At 37.7% G+C, this 22,357-nt stretch overlaps 1 protein-coding gene across 9 annotated transcripts in view; it reads left to right on the top strand.

The window, feature by feature from the left end:
* Positions 1 to 22,357, top strand: part of LOC124158224 (protein NDRG3) — a 131,701-nt gene that overhangs the window by 98,845 nt on the left and 10,499 nt on the right. For all 9 annotated transcript variants that reach the window (XR_006864738.1, XM_046533438.1, XM_046533416.1 and 6 more), the window contains 3 exons: positions 2,310 to 2,430; positions 20,716 to 20,857; positions 21,630 to 21,776. Coding sequence is in view for 8 of the 9 variants with exons in the window: in XM_046533438.1 (XP_046389394.1) it covers positions 2,310 to 2,430; positions 20,716 to 20,857; positions 21,630 to 21,776 (410 nt within the window). In the remaining variant the exon portion in view is untranslated. The remainder of the gene's footprint in view (positions 1 to 2,309; positions 2,431 to 20,715; positions 20,858 to 21,629; positions 21,777 to 22,357) is intronic.

Consider the following 22,357-nt stretch of genomic DNA (forward strand, 5'->3'; position numbering starts at 1 on the left):
CAGCTTTTCATTTTTGAGTCTTATTGTTTCGTAGAATTGAGATATATAGTAGCTATTAAAATTCTTGTGTCCCTTTCGAGTGCTTGTTTCAGTGAAATTTGAAGGTGAAGGGGTATTAAAAATCCTTTATTTCTAACATGTTTACGTATCTGACTTGTACTAGTAAATTATCCATGTTCAGGAAATTCTAAAATCTGGAATAAATATCAGGGTTTGAAAAATTGTGACCAAATCATAATAGAAAAAACAACAAGCAACAGAATTGCTTAAATAGGAGTTTGTATTCCGTTTGCTTTGCCATTTCATGTTTTGGTTTTTAAGTTTAACCACCCCTTTGCGTCAGAACGTATGTTGCGTGTTGTTGAACTCTTTTAGTGTACATTTTTGTCAAAGAGATCATGCTGATGCTGCTGATTATTGATGGAGATAGTTTGTTATATTGGTTGGGAATAATTATTTATTTTTAAAATTGTTTTTTAATCCTCTTTCCTTGTTTATAAAACTGCAAGTAAGTGTAAAACGTGAAGTTGCCCTCTCAATTTCTGTATAATTTATAACTTTCGTATATACTCCATTTGTTATTTTAGCAAGTGCAATCATTAAATAATAATAGCAATGAGATAACTTGCGCAAAGTCAAGATTCCATGGAGGGTGAGCTCGTTGTGATATTTAGATATTTTCCTACTGAAGAGTTACACTGGCTTTAAAGTCGCGGAAAAATGCTTGCACGCTTTTTCCTTGACGTTAGTATGAGTACGTCTCAAATCGTGCACACAGTGTTGCGGAAAGCCATTTGCATGAAATTCTATAATTACATGAAATGAGAAATTGAATCTCTCAGTAATGAATCATATCTGGGGTAGTGATTATGTAACCAAATATTTGTTCTCTTTTGCTTGTGCTTTGAGACATTTCTTTTTATTTTCTAAGTTTTATTTTTTGAATATGTTTCCGTAGCAAAAAGAGTCGAATTCTTATTTTGGCTTTTTTTTCTATTTTTTACAAAAGGCTATAATTATGAACGGGGAAAATTCCTGCTGAATAAATGGCGCTAAATTCGCTCATATTAAATTCTTCCGTAATTAATTGGGGGCCTGTAACATTTACGGTCGTACGATCCGCATGTCTTCGAGGGGCGCAAATACAAGTATTCATGACTCATGTACTTATGCGCGGTATATTTTGTAGTATTACAATGGATAACCGATTTAAAAAAATAGTTTTCTGCGTGTGGTCAAGGCGATAGAAAACAGAATATTCATTCATTTACTTAGGCATGTATCGTGGTCGTGCTCTCTTAAGTATTGAATGTGACATTTGCCATTTTATCGTTCAATGACTCGGCTGCGAACGATAAGACAATGTACGATGTGTTCCGTAGGTAAACTGGGTGTGTAATTTGGTTTTAATATTTCTTTCTTCTTAGCTGTATTTTCTAATCGTGGACTCTAGTTTTTTTTCTTGAGTATGGCCTATTATATTGTAGTTTGAATTTAAAGCGTATACATTACCCGATGTGGACCTGTATTAAAGTAATGGTAATTAGGTGATATAAACGCTTCGTTTCTGAAAAACTGGTTCCGTTTTTATTTCGCGTGTTAATATTATTTTTATTCGTCATTACCAGACTGTTTACGTAGTCGTCCGTACTTTCGGAAGGTTTATCCTTTCCTATCAAGGATGTTATTCCTTTTTTCGGTGTCGTCAGTTTCAGTCATGCACTTCGTAGTGATTCGAATAGCCTTTATTTAGTTTTTATTGCGTCGTCGAAATGTGTTTGCCGTATTGCGAGTTTATTTCGCGAATTAATTACGTATAGTAGTATTTGCTACTTTCTTTTTCACGCGCTAATAAACGTAATTCCTTTATTCTTAACTTATAAATTCAGAATAGATAATAATCCGTGCAAATATTTCTAGTGTTAAGGTTAACCTGATCATCAGAGAAAGGCGGGTCATGAGATCGGAAAATGTTAATATTTGAAATCCTAGTGGTCACTTAGTAGCACATTTCACTCAGTTTGCGAGAGAGAGAAGTGCGGGAATGAACCTAAGTCTGCCTCATTGTCTTGAAAAAAATTGCGCATCGGGGTGAGATTTATTGAAAACGTTGCCTGATAAACCTTATTTTTACTACATTTCAATGTTAATGTTGATATCTTGTTTTCATTTGAAATTTTCTGTCAGCAGCGTATATATTTCTCATATTTTAGCTGAGATTGCAACTCTTTCGCTCCTATTGTTTTTTTATGTCGTCGTTTAAATCGCAAAAATTAACATTAATGATAACATTTTCTTTTCTATTTCAGATATTTCAAATTTTCAAGCGTTTTTTAACTACATTGACATGAGGGCCCTGCTGGAAAACTTCTGTGTTTATCATGTGACTGCTCCTGGCCAAGAGGAAGGGGCGCCTCCATTACCTGAAGAGTGAGTATCCTAATTTAGCTGTTCCTTTGCTTTTTCTAACGGTGATCATCTTTGAAATGGAATTTGGGTGTTAGCTGACATTTTTAACTCTCCACTCACGACTGCGGAGTTTTAGATAAATGCGGATATTGGCCATAATCAGCTAGATTTTTGACCTTACTCATAATTTTTAAACCTGATTGTTAGCTATTGATCACTTCACACCAAGTCACTCTTACAATTTATGGAAATTGTATGAGCGGTGAATTTTCTATAACGTATTTTGTCGCGTTTTTTTTCAGTCTTTTCACTTTCTGTAGTGGACTAATCGTTTCCTCTTATTTTAGCAATGGTCATTTAACTTTTTTTAGTAATCATTGCGCCATTTTTGAGCTTCGCTGAAAGTCCTCCCACAACTCCTTTTATAATGCCCTAATTACATGATGCGGTGAAAGTTAATGCGTGAAAAATAGCCTGGGAATTACATCATATAAACACCCCAATTTTTCGATTTACGCAATTTCTGGAACTTAACATGTATATAATATGCTATCTAAATCCGGGTGCCGTTAATCATGCGTTCAGGGATTCATTGTGCAAACTTGGCTTAAAATATTTCAATTTGATTCTTCGGCTTTTATGTCCGCCAACTAATCGATTTTTGATGACGTTCGCGAGGGAATATTGGAGAGTTTGACCGAGTGGTTATCGGGAAACACTGTAATTTTTCGTGAATAGGTCACCTGTTTATCTTCTGTCCGATCTGTGCCGCTGATAAATCCAAAGGTAGCTGTGATTTTTATCTCTCTCGGGTGCCAGTTTTCAGAGAGCTATTGGTATTTTTATGGTTAGGCATTCGATTTTAATTGATCCCTAAGCTTTTCAGCTGTGCGTAAGAGCCCAGGGGCGCAGCTAGGAATTAAGGCTGAGGGTGTTTATGTGCAATTAATATCGGGGTGTGTGGGGTATGGAATACCCGCCAGGATAAGCGGTAGGTGCGAGATTAATAAATTGCAGAATTTTAAGATGAATTGTTCAAAGTGGCGAGTTTTACGATTCTCTGAGGGATATTTTGTTAATCCTTACTCTATTTTATTAGTAATATCAATCAAATTAAGTAAAATGGTGCGAGAAATCCACAGAGAAAAAATCATTCGCCTTGACCTGATCCCGGTCAAGGCGAATGATTTTTTCTCTGTGGATTTCTCGCACAATTGTGCATTGCGGGTGACTCCCGTAAAAGTTATCACCGTGGCTAGTCCCGGTATACTTAAAATAAGTAAAATGGATTAAACTTAAAAATTTCTCTGAGCTCTGCGCCACTGTAAAAGACTATTGGTGATAAATCATGTGTAGGCTTCATTGGCAAGGAAGGTGTAGATATTACTGGGAACGGGGAGTTTAAAAGCTGCGTAAATATTTATTATTATTCAAGGATGTATTATCTTTCGGTATTGTGGTTTAAACCATTTAAATACCAAAGGGTTGATTTTTTCTATTCTATCATCAAAATATATCTCTAATTCGAGTAGTTTTACTAGTCTCGTCTATCGTGCTCTCTTAGTTTGTTTCTTCGAATCTTTTGGTGTGTTGCGTCGCTAATATGTGTATAAACGACTTGAAATCTGAAATATTTTGATGGCCGTTTATTTTTTATCATTGAACGGTGAAAGTCCCTTGTTACTAGAAGAACGTAATCATCATCTCATCATTTCGAATTTGTTCCAAGTGGGTATGATTTTTTGCCGTATCCAGTCCGAGACAGAAAGTAAAAACTTTGGTTCCGCACGTATGCCTCTTCATTTCGATCACGCAAGACGCGAAAGGCGTGCCTAAAAGAGAAAAAAAGGTTTATTTCCACTTAATGTTCGGTTTTGGTCGCACTTAAAATCAAACCCGCGCTTACCGTTTAGGCGTCGACTCCTGCTCCTCTGGGAGCAAATTTCGCATTGCACTTGCCAGACCACCTTGAAATTTTTAGTGACATAACCTCGGCAGGTTTTTGTCACATTGCAAGCCTACTTGTGATTCCAAGGTGCGCATTCGCACCACGGCCACGCTCGACATGTTAGTAAATCACGATAAGTGTGTTAAGTGCCCGTAATATAATCGGATTAGCTTCCTCTGTCTTCTTCCGACATCATCTCGCCCATCTTAATGCCTGCATGGCTGTTTCTGTCTTGTTTTCTACTGTTTTGGCGCGGATACTTTTTCCAAATTCCGATGAAGTTAGTTGCGCGTAATATATTTTCATATGTTGCAAGTAGATGAATTTAGCTCTGCGTTTCGTTTATGAGTATAATTAAATCGTTACTTTCGAATTTAAATGTAAATGAAACTTTTCCGGTAGAAAACTAATATGCCTACTTATGATGAAGTCAAGGACTGCTGCAAAACGATCTTCTTATTTACCAAGTAGTGTTTTGGTGATCAATTACATTGGTGATGATTAAGTAATGAATGTGGTGCCCGTGGATTTTAGGTATAAATATAGGCTCTACAACTACTCTATTCTATGTAACTACAGCAGTGGCTGTGTCGAAGAGATTTATTTTTCTCGAGTCTCTTTTTAGTTACCTACATCTATACTGAGTGTTTTTTTTGTTTTTCATAAAGCCATGATTATACAAAAAATGACATTTTCCCTGTTTTTATGTTAATATCATCATCTTTAGGAGGTAGTTTGATGATTATTTGCTTGTGGTGCATAGTGAAATTAGATAAGTACTCAGGCGAAAGTTTGAAATGGTCTTTCTTCGTTTATTATACGCAAAATGTTTTTTGGTTCGCAAACTTCTGTTGTAGTGTCTCAAATATTTTTTAATTCTTCGGCCCTCTCCGTAGCTATGGAATATCTTCCCTTCGCTTCTCATTCTTACATGAGGGTAAACGGAACATTTGGAACTTCGAAATGTCATTTAATTATTTCCCGTATTACCATTTGTCTAATGCCCGTTCGTGTACAGAATGTTGATAATTTTTTTCTGTCGTGTTCCTTTCAGCCTTCGGGAACATTCCTTTCATTCACTACGAATTAAATGTATATTCGAATAGCTTAATTGTCCAGTTTATTGGAATGGACGCCAAATGTTTATTGTAAAACTTAAAAAAGAAATATTTTATCAATTTTCAGGTAAGACAATCAATTTTTTAATATGAGTGGGAAAGATTGAATTCATTTTGAAGGGCTTCAACTTTACTAAATGATGTCGTGCCCGTGGCTCCTGGGTTTTCATATAGATATTACAACTAAGTACTATATTCTTTGTAACCACTTTCTTGTTGGAGAGATTAATTTTTCTTGAGTCTTATACAATTGCCCTCAACGACATTCCACCCTGCATTTGAGAGAGCGTGTCGCACGTGTGGATGTGAATCAAAACAAGGCTTGTGTTAGTGGCCGCGTCTAGCCGTGGAGTGCGCGCTGGGAGAGAGCATCGTCCCTTCCCGCGCGGCCGGCTTCCTTCCTCCCCCACCTTCACATCCTCATGAAACGGAGGTTATCTCATCAGTGTCCCCTCTCCCCCCTCCAGAGTTGCATGTCGTCTGTTGCTGTTGTTGCCTTTCTTTGCCTGATCGTTGCGTCGGCTTACTTTTTCTCCCTTCCTTCCTGCATTACGGACAATAACATATCCCCGCAGCTGTATTTGTTGTCCTTCATGCTTATATGGTGTTTTAAAAAATCGTAGAGTAGGCTTCTAAATATATTTTCTACTTATTTATTAATAAAGTTGGCCGTTTAATCTCCGGTTTTCTAAAACCGATAAACAATTCATACACATCATTTCCATCTGGAATGAGGAGCATTTCATCCTGATTTTATGGCTAAAGATTCTAGTGTAACACTGATTGCCTGTACTTTGACAATACTAACAATTCATAGAATAATTTTATTGAGTCAGATCATTATTAATCATGTTATTCTTTAAAGGACAATATATACGTTGATAGACTGGCCTAGTCTCGGGAGTTTAATGTTTTTTTATGATTATGCACCGACATTATTCGTGGGCACAGACAAATGCATGATTTTGAAGTAAAGTCATCTTATCTCAGCGAATACTATAATGTATTTGCTGTGAAGGAAGATTTTTTGAATATTTTTGCGAATACTTACGTGGGAGGACTGAAGCGGGAAACAGGAAAGGATCAAAAATATCCGTGGCCATATTATTTACATTGGCTCAAGAGAGAACTTGTGATCGTTACGTAAACTATCTTTTAAAGTGAATTATTTTTTATAAGCCATTTGCCACAAATTTCTCTCAATTTGAGTGAAAAAGAAATTCTTTAATATCGGTTATTGGGAGATATCGACTCCAGATTGCCTGTATTGATATTGGATGCAAAGTGTCTTGTCTACTTCCAAGTTCTTTCGGCAGACGCGCTTCCTGATTCGTTCTCCCCATTAAAATATGGGTAGTGATAAGTGTGAACAGCATCTAGGTGTTCAGTTTGAACGTTTTTTTGACTGCCATCATTCTGAGAGAGAGAATTTCATTCTTAACATTTTAAATGTAAAGTTTTTAGCATTTTAAATAAAAAATTTCCATGGCCCGTATTTATTAATCACTCTCATTTTTAAGAAAGAAACATCAGTCTAGAGTCAGATACATTCAAGAGTTCGATTTTGCGAAATTAGGTTATCAGTCATCGAGCGTAATAATCTTAAATCCGCGTCCACTTGATAATCTGATCCCATCACATAACTATCGTATCACTGACCTTTATTCTCCTCGGACCTTGTTTTTTTTATAAATAAGAAAGGAATATTTTGAAAGCGAAGTGGCGGGGATATCCCTCGAAATCAACTACAAAAACTATTGTCAGTTTCATTTTAACCAAATTTAGGGCAACGACCTCCGCCAGCTTACTTTTGTTTTATTCTTTGTATGAAAGTAGTTTAGTCATTTTGCTCTCATGCCTTCAATATCTGAAATTTTGAATCAATTTTTATATGAATATGACGTGTTTTTTTCTCTCCTTTAACCTAAATTTGCCATAGCAATCATGTTAGTACTTCCGAATTCTCATCCTGTGTCTATCTTCTCTGTTCTACGGTAGGAGACGTTAGTTGGTGTCCTACCTAACTCTGAGGAAGGTGGTAATGTGCCACCGAAAATTTAGTACTGTGAGTGTTTTTTTTATCTTTTTTTGTGTCCTGTGATTCTGCCCAACCTGGGGTATTTTTATGTTATTTACCTGGTCGAGGGACATTTCGAAGTATTTATTTATTTTTATTTATATAACGGGACATTTTTTTTCGGGAATTCGACCGCGTGATTCGGTCCGCGGTTTCAGAAATTTCGAGACCCGAATCGTTCCTCGTTATCAACGCGAAAAGGTCATCACTCTACCTGATGACAAGAAACGATTCGAACCTCAAAACATCCTCAATACAGATAAACTCTCACGGTTAATAAACCCCAGGAAAATTTATCCTGTTCAATTGCCGGGAAAGCGCCAGAACTATGTAAAAGGATGTATAGCGCTAATAAACACATGCAATGCCCGTAAAAAAGGGCGTGGTGTACTTCGAGTATGGACTCCTTAGGCTTCAGTATATCCATGACCTAACATAGCTTCTCATTCACTCCTGTCCTCTCTGATCTCTATTCTCACTTCCTTTCGGTCAGGCCTAATCTTCCCCTCACCCAAACTGGGCAGGGAGGGATATATGCGGTTTTGAGGCTCGGAGGAAATTTAAGCTAGAGCTATTGTCGAATTTTGCGCATGCGGCCAAGACTGAAACGGCGATATCCGAAATCACTTTATCCCTGTTAGTCTCTGATTGACTAGTTCTGACGATAGCGTTTGATTTCATTTTATTTTTTCTACTTATACTTTCATTTCCGTTAAATGTATCCCTCAATAAGAAGGAGTATCTGGATTTTAATAAAATTTATTTGTAAATATTTTAAAAAGTAAACTTTTTCCATTTCTCTTGCTGTAATCGGTTTTTGTTTACTTCACATCCACATTGAGCGCCGTCGTATGTATTTTCTCTTGAGATCAAGGGGTTGTTTGTTGCCCCACACTGGGGTCTTACACAGCTGCGTTGTCACATTGGCTTGTGTTTGAGACTAATTAAACGTTCAGCTCCATGACAGTGAGTTTTTGTTTCAGTCTCACAATGCTCGTCCTACTATCCACAATCCACCGTTATATTCGAAATGGTATCGGTGTTTTCTTACGTGTAGTCAGAGTGGGTCACACGATAAGGAGTAGCGTAGGAGATACTTAGCTTTACGCGGGTGGAGGAATTCAAAACGAAGCCTTACTCTCTTCTAGTGGTGACGTAACTTTGCCTGGAAGACCTAAAACAGAAAGGAAAACACACAAAGCCGTGAGCTACCCAAGGCTCTCTTTCCTATCCACTCCCGTTTTGGCGACGCGGATATTTACCAACGTAACCGCTATCCAATCAGTATTTCGTAATAAGCAACACTTAATTATTTTCTGTTTACTCGCGATAAACGTTTCCCATCTCTGATGTTGTTTTTCAATTGCAAAATATTGACGAATTGTGAAATAATTTCTCGATTTTTATATCTGAGGTTATAATTGTCAGCCGTCAGTCATCTTTTCTTGCTTTCTAGACAGCTCAGGTTGGCTACCCTTAATCGTATCAAAAGCGGCGCCAAAGTCCTCGAGTTACTCTTCCTTTTATTCCTATGCCTGTTTCGCAAAAAAATCTTATGGCGCTATACTGACTTTTTGGAGGACGGTTCTTCTGTTCAAATATTTCACTTTTAAAAATTTGTGGCAGCCTCTATCCATCATCATCAGCAAATCCGGATCCATTATTATTTTCTGGGGGGGGGGGGGGGGCACAAGGGCCTGACAGGCACTTCTTATATGCGAGATTAAAAACGACAAACAACAATTATCATGCGAAATATTCACTTTATTGTAATATGAAATTTATTAATATGAAAATAAATGATTAAGGCTCCTTAATACACAAAACAAAACTTATTTTGACCATAACGTTAATGATAGCCGTACAAAAATCTTGTGTGTTTTTTCTAAGCGTCTTGAAGCGTCGAGGGGTCTCGCGGGCACGTGCCCCTGTGCCCGCCCGCCTTTATGCTCCTATGATCATCGGCATCTTTGACGCACTATCGATTTTACGCACTATCCACTCAGTTGTCTTATCAGCTAACCTTTTCACACCTACGTATTTCTTCTCTTTCACATTTATCTGTTCCATATATTTTGTTCGAGGTCTTCCTTTTTTCTTCTTGCCAACTACTTGTCCCTCGACGATTGTCGTCATCAGACCATCATGTCTCAAGATATGACCTATAAGGCTGTTCCGTCTTCTTATCAAGATTTTCACGAGACTTTTCTTTTCTCCTACTCTTCTTAGGACTTCCTCATTACTAACTCGGTCAAACCATTTGATGGATGGGATAATTCTTCTGTAGCACCTCATTTCGAAGGCATCCATCCTTGATTTCTCCGCTGCTGTGATTGTCCATGCATCACTTCCATAGAGAAGCATATTCCAAATGTTACCCATCAGAGTAAATATGCACTAGAGTGCTAAGGTGGATGCGGAGTGGCTAAGCACGGGGGCCAAAATTGAAACCCCCAACGCCGGAATTATTAGGGAAAATTGTAACATTTAGCAAATAAAGTTACTCTTTATTTATGGTAAGTGTCGACTTCAATGGAAATACAAGAGTTTCTTTTGGAAGAAACAACATGGAAACGAACAGTATTGTGATTGCAGATTCTGACATTTCAGTCTTGGTGTAATACGCGGAACCGAAAATTACTATGATGTATAGTCACTCTTAAGTCGCCCCTGAAAGCTTCGACAAATCAACATAAGTCATTTGCTTAGCAATCAGTTGTGAATTCATGGTCTATCAGTTGGTGTTTTCAATTTTGATTGTTACCGTGGAATAATAGAGAAGTGTTGCAGTGTGATTTCAATCGCTCGATGGATTCAAGGCGTGATACAGCCTCATTATTTCATTAAGGATACTCGGCGACGGCGTGCACTCGTCGAGCAATAAAGTCTCTCCGGAGCAGCTTTAATCGCAGCCGTCGTTGACTCACGCGTGAGTTGCGTCACGTTGAGTGGGTGAGGTGAGAACCGTTCAGCTTTAGTGCGTGTCATAAAGATCACTTCCCTATGCTCGCTCAGATGAGATGGCGGGATGCTTCAAAACAACTCCGTGTACTGCAATTCAGTTCGTCGATTGATTCAACCTTGGTTTTCAGCCAATCCTTTCGCTTCCTCGTCGCACCCTCCGATTGCTTGTCTCATATTCTATTGGAAGTTTGATCTTTATTCGTCTTTCTCACTGTGCGAATAAAATCATCGTTGTCTCTCCTTCATTTATTTTTTGTGTGGATTCCGTTCCGTGACCTTTCCTCCGAAAGGAAGTAAGTCCGTTCATGCGATACCTATCAATACGACAGCTGCGTGAGATTTGAGGGGAATAGTTGAGATATTCGCTCTACTTCAGAAAGCTTGTGGGTGCATGTTGTTAAGGGTATAGAAAGCCAAAGAAACTACCCGAAAAGTCACCAGCCTATTGCGGGATTTCCGTGACATTTTATTGTTGTAATTTTGCTAGTTTAGACATTGTGCTAAAAATTGATCTGACAATGAAACAAACAATTGTTGAACTTTTACTATTTTTTTCAATATCTTACTTATTACTATTTAAACCTTCGACCGTAGGATTTCGAAAACTTTTGCATCATTAAGTGAACGAACGCGGTTTTGAGAACCTGGGATCTCACGATATACTACTTACTACCCAAACATTCGCAGAGCATTTGCAGCATCTAAATTTAAAGTGTGATTGAATGATGGTGACTTTTCCTTTTCATGTTGACCCTCGCATTCTCGTAGAGCTCCAAGCAGCACATTCACTCGATTAACCTACTTGTGCGAGACATATGGTTTATATATGAGAGAGTCGATTGGGAATTCGTCACCCCACACAACCGCGGTTTGGGCGCGGTGACGTTATCTCCCGTCTGCCCTTCGATTTAGGTGCCGCCACCCGAGGCGGTGTCCCCTCCCCTCCTCCCATATACCCGATGTTATTAGCACGTGTCTTGTGAGCATCCTTCGTAGATTGATCCCTCCGCCTTTTGAAATTGCCGGGACATCCTTATAGCCATTGTATTTTTACGAGAAAACGGAAGTCGTAATGGGTGCGTCCCTTCGTGGGGGAAATGGCCCAAAACGATGAAGGCGGGCATAGTGTGCAACCGCCAACCCTAGAGTTAATGTCAGAAAGGATTTTTGCCCAATCTGCCACGGGGTATTGTATACGCTGCTTCATAATTTTTTCGGAAAATTGATCGAATACGACTTCTTGTTTTATTACCATTTGCGGAAGTTAATGGGAAGCTAGTAGAAATAAATTTAAATCTCGTTGTCCGCTCACGTTCATCTCAGTGACTTCAAGGATGACCAGTTTTTAGTCATACCCTTTACGGTTTGTTTGAACTCCTCATATGAAAAACATTTTACTGAGCAGAATGCCATGTAATCACACGTAATTGATCGGTATTCCCTCTGTTATATAGTGAATCGTGAGAAGGATCCTTGTTTGTTCTCATCTCAAGTTAAGTTTTTTAGCCGTTTTTTAGTTGTTTTCGTTGTTAGAATCGGAAAAAAGTTTTCAGTTGCGTCTATCAAAAAACTCCAACCATTTCTTAGCGATTCATACTCTGCAAGGCCAGTGTCATAGTTATATTTCTCTTTTCTTAACGGTTGTAGTCAGAGCGTTGTCTAGGTTCGGCTCGTTTCTCACTGGTATATCCGGACAAACAGCTCGCCTTCTCTTTGCCTTTCTATTAGAGAAACGTTCAGTGTGCACTGCAAATGTCAAATTTGGAGTACGTTTGTACTTAACTTTGGACCGGATGAACTCTGGATGTCAGTATTATCTGCTATATTATGTCTTGTTTTTTGTCTACTGCATTATTGTCCATGTTTTCCCGTAAATTCATTATCATTCAATCCATAAGGGCTTGAAGTGATTTACTATGCTTTGAGGAGCAATGATTGTGACTTACACCTGTGTGTTCAATTGCACGTAGTCAATGGGTTGTGTAATGTATTTATTAGTTGTCACATCACCACGATTGAGCTGGGAATCGACGAGAGACGTAACTGACTTGAGCATTAAATGTTCTTAATCTTAATATGATCTTAATGTTTATGGCTATATCGTTAATATGTTTAGTAAAGCTGACTTAGGATGTGTAATTTATGCTGAAAGACCTCCTAGTCTGACTTAGCCTTCTGCTTTGTGACGCGAAACTATTGGACCGTTCCATGAACCCATTTTGAGTGTGGGGAGGTGGTCATTTACTACAGGGATCGTCACTACATTAATTGCCATAATGTGCAAATCATTCTGTATTCAATAGATATTCACTTACTAATCATTTCATTCAATCCGATTTGTTTGAGAGATAACCGCTCCAGCTTCTGATATTGGCTTTGAGAGAGGCCAAAATTTTCCTCCTGTGCCCCTAAGTTTACGATATTGATAAAATCGAATGAAAGTCTAAGTCAGCGTTTTCTCCGACCTTCCTTGCTCTGCTTGAAACTGAGGGAATTCCCATTTGAAAAAAGCTAGCTAATCCGATTCATGACTCTTCGTGCGAGACATTTGAGTCCTTGGAACCATAGCGGCGCCGAGCGTAGAAAGTTGTGACCATGTTGTGACGATTTCAAAACACAGCGTTGCCGCCTGCAGTCGTAGTAATCCACCGAGCCTCTTGCGCTGCTGCGCAGTTAACCCGATCGGAACCCTCTCCCCCCAAGGGGGAAGTGGGACCGATGACTGTTGTCCCACTACTATCATTGAACCGCCGCAGGTTTCGCTCAAATAACCAACCTGCCTTCCAACTATCGTCCTTCAACCATGGTAACTCACCCCTTTTGTGACGAAAAAGTCCTCAGGACGATGGCCGATTATAAAAACAGGCACGCATTTAGGAATTAAGGCTAGGGGAGGTTTTATGAGCAATACTGGGGTTACTAATACTGGGGTTATGGAATACGGGAGGTGCGGGTTCCCTCCCCCAGAAAATTTTTATGATATATATTGTTCAAAATGGTGAATTTTACGGCTTTCTGAGGGATATTTTTATTAATTCTTACACTGCTCTATAAGTTATATGTATCCAATTAAGTAAAATGGATTGAATTTTAAAATTCCTTTGAGTTCTGGGGGGGGGGGGGGGTGATCTCTGAGCGAGGGGGGGTTTATTCCCCAAACTCCCTCGCTGCCTCACTGCTAAAAAATATCGACATTTTATATCCTTTATTATTCCAAGAAGGCAAGATAATCATAATTGGTAAATTTATTTAAAAATACTGAAGAAATGGAATGAGTGATAGTGGCGGAAAGAGCTGAAGTTTTTAATAGTATGTATCTCTATTTACGGAGTGTCTGCTTATGTTGATTTTCAGAGCCGAAAAAAATTGAATTTTTTGTAGTTCTTCATTTTTATTTACCTCAGGTAAACCGAAATATCTGTTCTGATTACTGCATTCTTAGACACATTTGCGACATTTTTGAAAACAGATTAAAATGAACGTTTGACGCGAGAAGGACCAGACACGTCATTTTGACTGGTGACCTCTAATTACGTAATCATATTGCCGAGCTTCATCTGTCGTCTTCATATTTTCTGACTTTCATTTAATTTTTATGGTGCGTATTCTGTTAAAATATAATTTAATTTTTGTCACATGGAAATGGATTTATACTACTTGCCTACCTTAAAAGATCAACACTATTGAAAAAGACGGGTCAAGAATTTTTCTTTTATTTTGTAAAGGTAACTCGTATTTTATTGAGGATATCACCACACTTTATTACTTCTGGCAATTTTGATGTTTTAGTAAGCACATTTATGCATTTAACATTCCTTATTATATTTTGAATGTAGATAAGTCACATAGGTATGTGCCGTACCGAGTGGGGTGTAGTAGACCATGGAGAGCAGGAGCGACGTGACCGCTGTTTATTTTATTTATTTTAGAATAATTTGTAAAAAAAATACTCGATGTGTTGATAAACAAAGGAAGAGGTTATATTTAATGAAGTTATCAATAAATTTCAAGATACACTAAGAAATATTTATAATAATTACTACCAGTCAAAAAACGGGTATGGTTTTTTAAGGTGGCCGTACAACCCCGGTCCTTCTAGTGTTAACTGGCAGCATAAATTGAGCTTATGCGTTATAGGCTTGAGCCTCTCCATGTAGTCTCCTCGAGGGAGGCGCTCGCCCGTTTTTGCCGGGTGTCTTGCGAGACCAGCTGTCCGTTCCCAGCACCCCTCTCGGCCAGCGTAAACGGCGCACGCTCACCGGTCCCTCGCCTCTCTTTCGTCATTTCTACAGCGATCTCCCGCGCGTGCCTTCCATTCCGGATGGCCTTCCTTTGTTTGGTGTCGCGGCGCGTCGTCGTCTTCGACGGGACGGGACGCAGGCCTCCGGGCGATGACTCACACCCTCGATTCTCCGTATGTTATTCCTTTCCCACGTACTCGTGTGATTTTGCAGCCGCGTAGTTGTCTCGCTTGTTCAATCGTGCGCGCTTTTTTAAATTCATGTTCATTCGCTGACTTGCTTCCGCTGCTTGCTTGCGGACGCGCGCGTTCATACCTATCGTCGACTGTATATCTCCCACCGGCGCCATTATCCGTCATCTCATTTCCGTTTCTCGTCTCCCTCGTCCGTGGAAAATGCTGTTTACTTCTGAGAATCATAAATCATGCATGACGGTGGCTTGTGTTGTGAGCCTTAAAAGGATAATGTTCGATTTTGTATCCCATTGGTCTGCAGCGTTTGAGAGGAAGAAGGAAGTGCATTGTCTTCCTCTTTACAAGATTTACGTGTGCTACTGGGAAAATTAGGAACTCCCGAGTAGCTCCAACCATGTTATTTAATAATTGTACTTTAACTCTTCCTGCATTAGAACCTGGAAGCGAACGTGTTTTAACAAATCTTCTGTAGTAAATTGTTGCCTTTTTCTATCGAGTAAAATTTTGTGGAAATTCGCCTGGTTAGTATTGATTCTGTATGTATGAAAAGATAAATAAGTATTCATTTACATAAAGTCTCTTCTGATAATAGGCGAGAAAGATCAATTTCAATTTTGAACTAATTATATGTGTAATTATGTGTGTGTCACGAAATGGGATCCTGGAGATCTCAACGCATGCATAGAAATATTGCAATGAGAATATCTTTCGGATTCATTTCGGATGTTTTTTTTAATTGTTCGCCTTTTTACATGCCTCACAATAATTCCTTTGAAAGGGCTAATGATCAACCAACACTTTCCGTCCATTTTTACTAATTTTGTTGATCAAATACACCATGTATATGTTATTAGTTATCTACCAAATTTGTCATCATGTTGACGAAACTCAATCCAAAATTATTTATCATACATGTAGTTCTTGGATATGCCATATAGTTAGATGGATTGGATAAGCTATAGTTTAGGCGTGACTTTTTGGAATCTACTGAGTATTATGAAAAGTAAATAAAACTTTGTAATTCCACATTAGTGTATAAAATAACTTGTATATGCTACTCTGAGGGTACGATATTCAACGCTTGTTTATTTATGCGCTAAGATCGGCAAAAAAATTAATTTTCGTAGTTGTAACGCGAATTCCTTGTGTCCTTTTAACCTTGATGAGAATGTGTATCTCGAAATCCCATATTCTAAATACTGCATTATAAGATAACGAATGCTGACAAAAATTGACCTCTGTGCGCTGTATTTCCCTCTGTATTATTCATGAACTGGGAACTGACATGTCTAACGGAAAATGTTGGAAAATAAAACTTAATCCTTGAAATTGAACCTCGAATTAGTTTGGCAATTGCTGTAAAATAGCATATGCATTTGTACAAAATTTTGTTTATTTTCAGTTTGATGTCCTTGAGTTTCTCCTGCGGAATTATAATTTTTTTATGAATTGCTTTCGTGTAGCATTCATTACTTTTTGCCAAATCTCGATGATAATAAATGTATTTACCAAAGGATGTGAGGTTTTTCATTCCTTCACTCTCGTCTATTACATTGTTGTTTATTGGTCTGTTACTCTGGTTGCGGCAACCTCTCTCTCCCATTCGTAGTGGATGACTGCACCTCGTTCGACACCTCGATTTCTCGAGCCGACGGTTAGTGCACGGAAAAAAGTTTAGTCAGAAATATCAGTTTCTGATGATATTCATCGAACTTTTGGGTTCATATGGAGCATTGAATATTTCGGTAAACACTTTGATAAATACTATCAAAATGGCCGCAGAAGTTTGATGAAAAGTACTAATATCAAAAGGATAATAAAACCGACTTAGCGTGCGCATATGAAAGATTTTCATCCCAGAAACAACATTGTTCTGATTGAAAATTTAACAAAAATACTCCCTATCATACCTGTTTGATAGTTATTGACAAATCTTTTTTTTTTCGTGTGCCGTGGAGGTTTTGCTATGATTTCGCCTCGCCTCCATCTCGCCGCCACTCCTGATCTCCTCCGACCATTTTTCACTTCCCAATTTCCACGTGGCTTCCCCTTGAATTTCCCCTCCTTCCTTTTTTCAAAATCTCTTTTCTTCTCCTCCTCTCCCCCCACCCATCCCTCATAATGTCTCCTCCCTCTCAACTCCCTCTCAGTTTCCCTGGAATCCATCCCCTCTGTTGTTTGCTTTACTCTCCTCCTCCAAGGGTCCATTATCAGCCGAGTGGAATTCTCTCCCGACCTTTCTCAGAATGTGCAATATCATGGACATTAGTGATCCCTTCCCTGAGCGCTATTTCGCAAGCCATTACCATGCCTTTGATCTTACTGTGTATCACGAGGGTTTATTGATCGTGTTGATGATTGCCATTAGCTACTCATTACGGGTTTAATTTTCTTCCGTGGATCCCATTTTGCGGAAATGAAGTTTGTATCTTCTTTCGGTATGACAATATTAGCTGATATTTACTTATTTCTCATGCATCCATTTTTTATGTGAAGATTACTATTAATTCGAATCGGATGATGCTTCATTTAATTTTTCTGGCTGCGAATCTTGTTGTATTATGGTTGGTAGATTTTCTGACTTGATTAATTATTGGTGATTATATTCTGCGCCAAACTTAAGCTTATGTGCTCTTGGCGATATGAAAGAAGTCTTTTGAGAAGTCTTTCGAACGTTGCGTAATGTTTCTTAAGTAAATGGCACGCATATTAATATCCATAGAAGTAGTTCATTACTGTGATATCGAGTTTTCTGTATTATTCCGTGCAAATTTTTATTTTAACAATATATTATTTACCTAAAATGTTTAACTAGACTCAATTACACTATTTTATTAGTCAGGTATCACTTTCTTGCAGTCTAGGACACGAAAACCTCCGTTTCGATGTACAATTCACTAGTTATATGGCTTTTATATTTGATTTTTTATCTTTCTTCCGGGTGAGGCTTTGTCCCTCACTTATTTCCAATACTTGTCTTGTCTCCGACCAGCTGTTCGTGTTGCGACGAAATTATTTTATCGGGGATAGTTGTGACTATTGATTCCTGATCCATGGGTACCGCACTCGAGGCTTATCCGATTTTTAAGCAATCGTAGTCTAAGTATGTGCAATGGTCTCCTACTCTTTTCTCTAGGAATTTTAAAATATTGAGAGGAAATCGCCGCTAAATTCGAATTTAGTGGCAATCGATACATGGCCTTTAACCCAATGAATCCTACCATAGAGTAAGTCTTACTTAGTAAATACTTACTCTATGGTCCTACGCTTGGTGCCCATGGTGCTCACCAAGTTTGGTTGTTGACGTTAGGTGTACCATTTTCTCAACCTAGCCGACTTTATGTTAAGTGAAGCCTCCTCAAGTTAATAGGTCAATTTTCCTCCGCTTTTGAACTGGAAGTTAATCACCTACCCTCCTCTTTGTCGAAGCTTAAGAGAAGGAAGGTGTTATGGCAATTTCCAATGTGTAGCCGTAGGGCTCAATAGAATGTGAATTCGATAGAATTTTTAGTCGGTGGTAAAAGGGTTTGTTGGGGGGTATCCTTTGCCCTTTTGAGGTACCCAAGCACATGGAGAACCCTTAGGGTCTTGTCTCACATATTGATGCAATTATTTTCTCGGCGAGCCCCGAGGGAAATGGCCAGGAATGCGACCCTTTGGAGGCGATTCCTCTTTGTGTGCGTACAGAAACTATTCCTTTTCCGTGTAGCCACGAAGCTGATTTTATTGAATAAAGGGGCTTGCTTTCAATGAGGATCTGTGGATGTGATTAACCTTTCATTTATTTCCGTAAGAATTTTATCAAAAGGATGAAATATTGGCACTAACTAATTAGGATTCCTTAGATTTAGCGTCGAAAGCTTTGTTGGATAGAATTCCTTTATCTCTAATGTTCTGCTGTAAGGTATGTGCGTGATAAGTGGGATATTTCGTCAGTATTTTTATCATTTGGGACCCATCCTCCTTTCATTTTTCGTCTCGAAGGAAATCATAAATTTGGAATGTACTTTTTAATAAGTTTTACGCTAAACAAAGAAATTATTGGGCAACTTTTTTCTCACCAGTTAACACCCCCAATTCCTTCCATTTTATCCAGTTAGTTTGCACTCAAAGGATTTATCCACTCATTTTGTTATTGATCCTTTTATCACTTAGATTTTTGTTAGGAATGCAACTCCTGAAGAAGAATTTAGATGAAGGAACGTTATTAACTTATTTCTACGAAATGTACTTGGCGGAATTTTTTCAGTCTTATTTTTGACGTCATTTCATTTTTTCATGTTGAAAAGGCATATTTTGTGAAGTTATGCAAAAGGATGTTTCGTTTTCCCACTTTTACTCATGGCGACGTGTATTACCCGTAAAAAAGTTAAAAAGCTGGCAACCCGTATAAAATATTAAAGATGTTTTTAATCAATTTTTATCTTGTATTGCCAAAAAATATAGAATATAATAGAAAACAACAGAATGGTCATTAATATTTTCACTCAGAGTGGCAATATTTCCAGTTGGAATCATTAATAAACGTTGGTTGTAGACCTCATTATTTGAGATGAGTGCTCATTTTTCATGGATAAGATGGCATGTAACTGCACCACGCGATGACATAATATTTTAGGTAGTATGCTACCCGCACTACGCAATCGCTTGTTCTCAATTTAGGCCGTAAGTAAGCCGATGGGGTCGAGTGAGTCTCTCGAAGCTACAGTAGTAATGGCTGCAAATTTTCGAAATAAGTCAAGGAAATGGGAAAATTATTCGCTTTTATACCATAGCTGGTCCTGAAATCTGGATAAACATGAAAATGGGGAACATTGGCTATCCAGTAACGGTGTATTCTATAACTTACTCATCTTTATGATCTATTTCGACAATCTTCTTTAATTAATTCTGCGGTTTCCATTAGAAAACACATTTTCATCGAGTTATTTGCTGCAGTAATGAAGAAAAAAGCCGTCGTGTTTTGCGGGTTGCGTATTCTATAGAATGTTCTTTTGGGGTACAGAATTAAGCCGTTCTATCGATGTAAAATGGATGTGCAATTACATACTAAATCTTGCCAAGTATTCATCAAGAGCCATTTAACTAAAAATAAAGTAATTTTTGAATTGGTCAATTTGAATGGCTTATATGCTATTTTGTTCCAAATTCCATCTCTTCAACTCAAAAATTCTGACAGAAGATGGTTATTGATGTAGAAAAAAATCAAATCTGAAATACTGTTATGGCTTGTCAACTTTACTGAGGTATTAGATTTTGCTCTGAGATGAGGTGGCAGTGAGGGGCACTCTATCATATTGTCCATTATGAAAATCTCATGGCTTTCAGGAAAAATCAATTTTCAATCACTTTCACTATTTTTTCCAATTTTGAATTTTTTTTATTGAACCATGATGGCTCTTTTATTCACAATATCCATTGAAGTACATTGAAGGTTTTGATAACTAATGAAAAAATTGAGGAAATTAATGTAATTCTTTAATAATGCTTGGGAAGTCTTAGAAAATGATTTATACACTGTGCCAAAAAGATAAAAATTGCTCTTCATTCAAAATATATTTCTCTTTTGCTGCCTCAGAAATAATATGCTTAAATTTCAATGGGGGAATCACATCACTCATAGTATTGCCTGATGATAATTGTATGGCAATTGAAACATGTTTTGTGAGCTGTTAAAAAAAATTGGTGGGCAGTACCTTATCTTTGTTTATCAATCACAGTATCTATTAATTTTTAATTTATATTATTTTAATTTTTATTCCAGTTATGTGTACCCCTCTATGGATGAATTAGCTGATCAGTTGAATATTGTGATGTCATACTACAATCTGAAGAGTGTCATTGGATTTGGTGTGGGAGCTGGTGGGAATGTCCTAGCGAGGTTTGCTATGGCTCATCCAGAAAAGGTAATGAATTTTTCAATAATATATTGAGTATCTTTGGTGAAATGAGTTTGTTTCTTGACAACACTTGAAAGCATGCTGGGAGGAATGAAGCATATTTTATTTGACATTCAATAAATTGATTAGAACTCGAACTGGTTTCAATGCTAACTCATAATTACTGAGGGTAGACAACTTTGTAGTATCCGTTTCTTTTACTCTTGATTATGATGTGGTAGCCTTGAAAGTGGTTGGCTTTTGAGCAATATTTTAAATTTAAAATTACAAGTATTTCATTTGTCCCAGCATGGAAAAATTTGTATTCCTTGGAGTTTAGCTATCAATAGTCGAATTAGATTTTCAAACACTACACATTGAACACCATGTCTGTCATAGTGACTGACAATGAACGTTCTCATCATGTCATGCAAATGATAGCCACCAGTCACTGAGCTACTCAATTTCAGTGAATTTCTGGTGCCACAAGTGTTTGGGGATCATTATGGCTGTGGTCACAAGGGTAGTTTCTTTATGGCCTCGTTTCTTCAAAACAGAGTTGAATTCGTTTTAGATTCATTTGCAATGATATCTATGTGTTGTGAGCATAACATATGCATCTGATTAAAATTTTAAAATAAACAGCAAATATTTGTTATGATTTTATATACTGAAACACTATGGCTGTCCGTATGTTATAAGCCACTGAAGGAAATTATTTTCTTCATAAATTGGAGTGTCTTATTTCCTGATACTTGATCGTTTATTGTTGTTAATTATATTTTCTTATTGTTTTCAGGTTGAAGCCATGTGCCTGGTGAACTGCATGTCAACGCAAGCTGGTTGGATTGAATGGGGTTATCAAAAGCTCAATGCTAGGCATTTGCGATCAAAAGGAATGACACAAGGAGTGATAGACTACCTCATGTGGCATCATTTTGGAAAGGTATGGAGAAATCTAGTGGATAGAATCCATAGTTGTAATTTTATGACGAAAATGCACTGGTACTCAAAATGATAATATGGATAGGTTAAAAGTATTTTTTTTATTCATTGACCTCATTTACACTAGTATATAATTTTGGGTGTAGTCTTGCATAAAAATCACATTGTGAGAAAATAACTCATCCATTGAATTATGTACCTGGTTTTGATTCTAGCCACAATGAAAAGAGTGCACAAGTTTCTCTGCCCTTTTATTTATTTCTATATATTTACCTAATTCCTAATGCTTTCCAGTTACATCAGCTTACTATATTGATGTTCTTATCTATTTAAATGGCCAGTATGCACTATTCTTATGAAAAACAAATTTAATATCATAGCTACTTAATTGCCTATAATTGTAGAAAATACTCAGTGCTAGAGCTGTGCCATGAAGGAAAATTTCTTGGGAACGTTTTATATTAACATTGATGACATAACATAAAGAAGGAGAAAAGAAGTTCCTGTATATTGGAGATTATGGAAATTTTTTGTTGGGTGGTAAATTATTTCTTGATCATACTCTCTGTAGCAATGGGATTA

The sequence above is a fragment of the Ischnura elegans genome, chromosome 1 (assembly GCF_921293095.1).
Source record: "Ischnura elegans chromosome 1, ioIscEleg1.1, whole genome shotgun sequence".
Classification (NCBI taxonomy): Eukaryota; Metazoa; Arthropoda; class Insecta; order Odonata; family Coenagrionidae; genus Ischnura; species Ischnura elegans.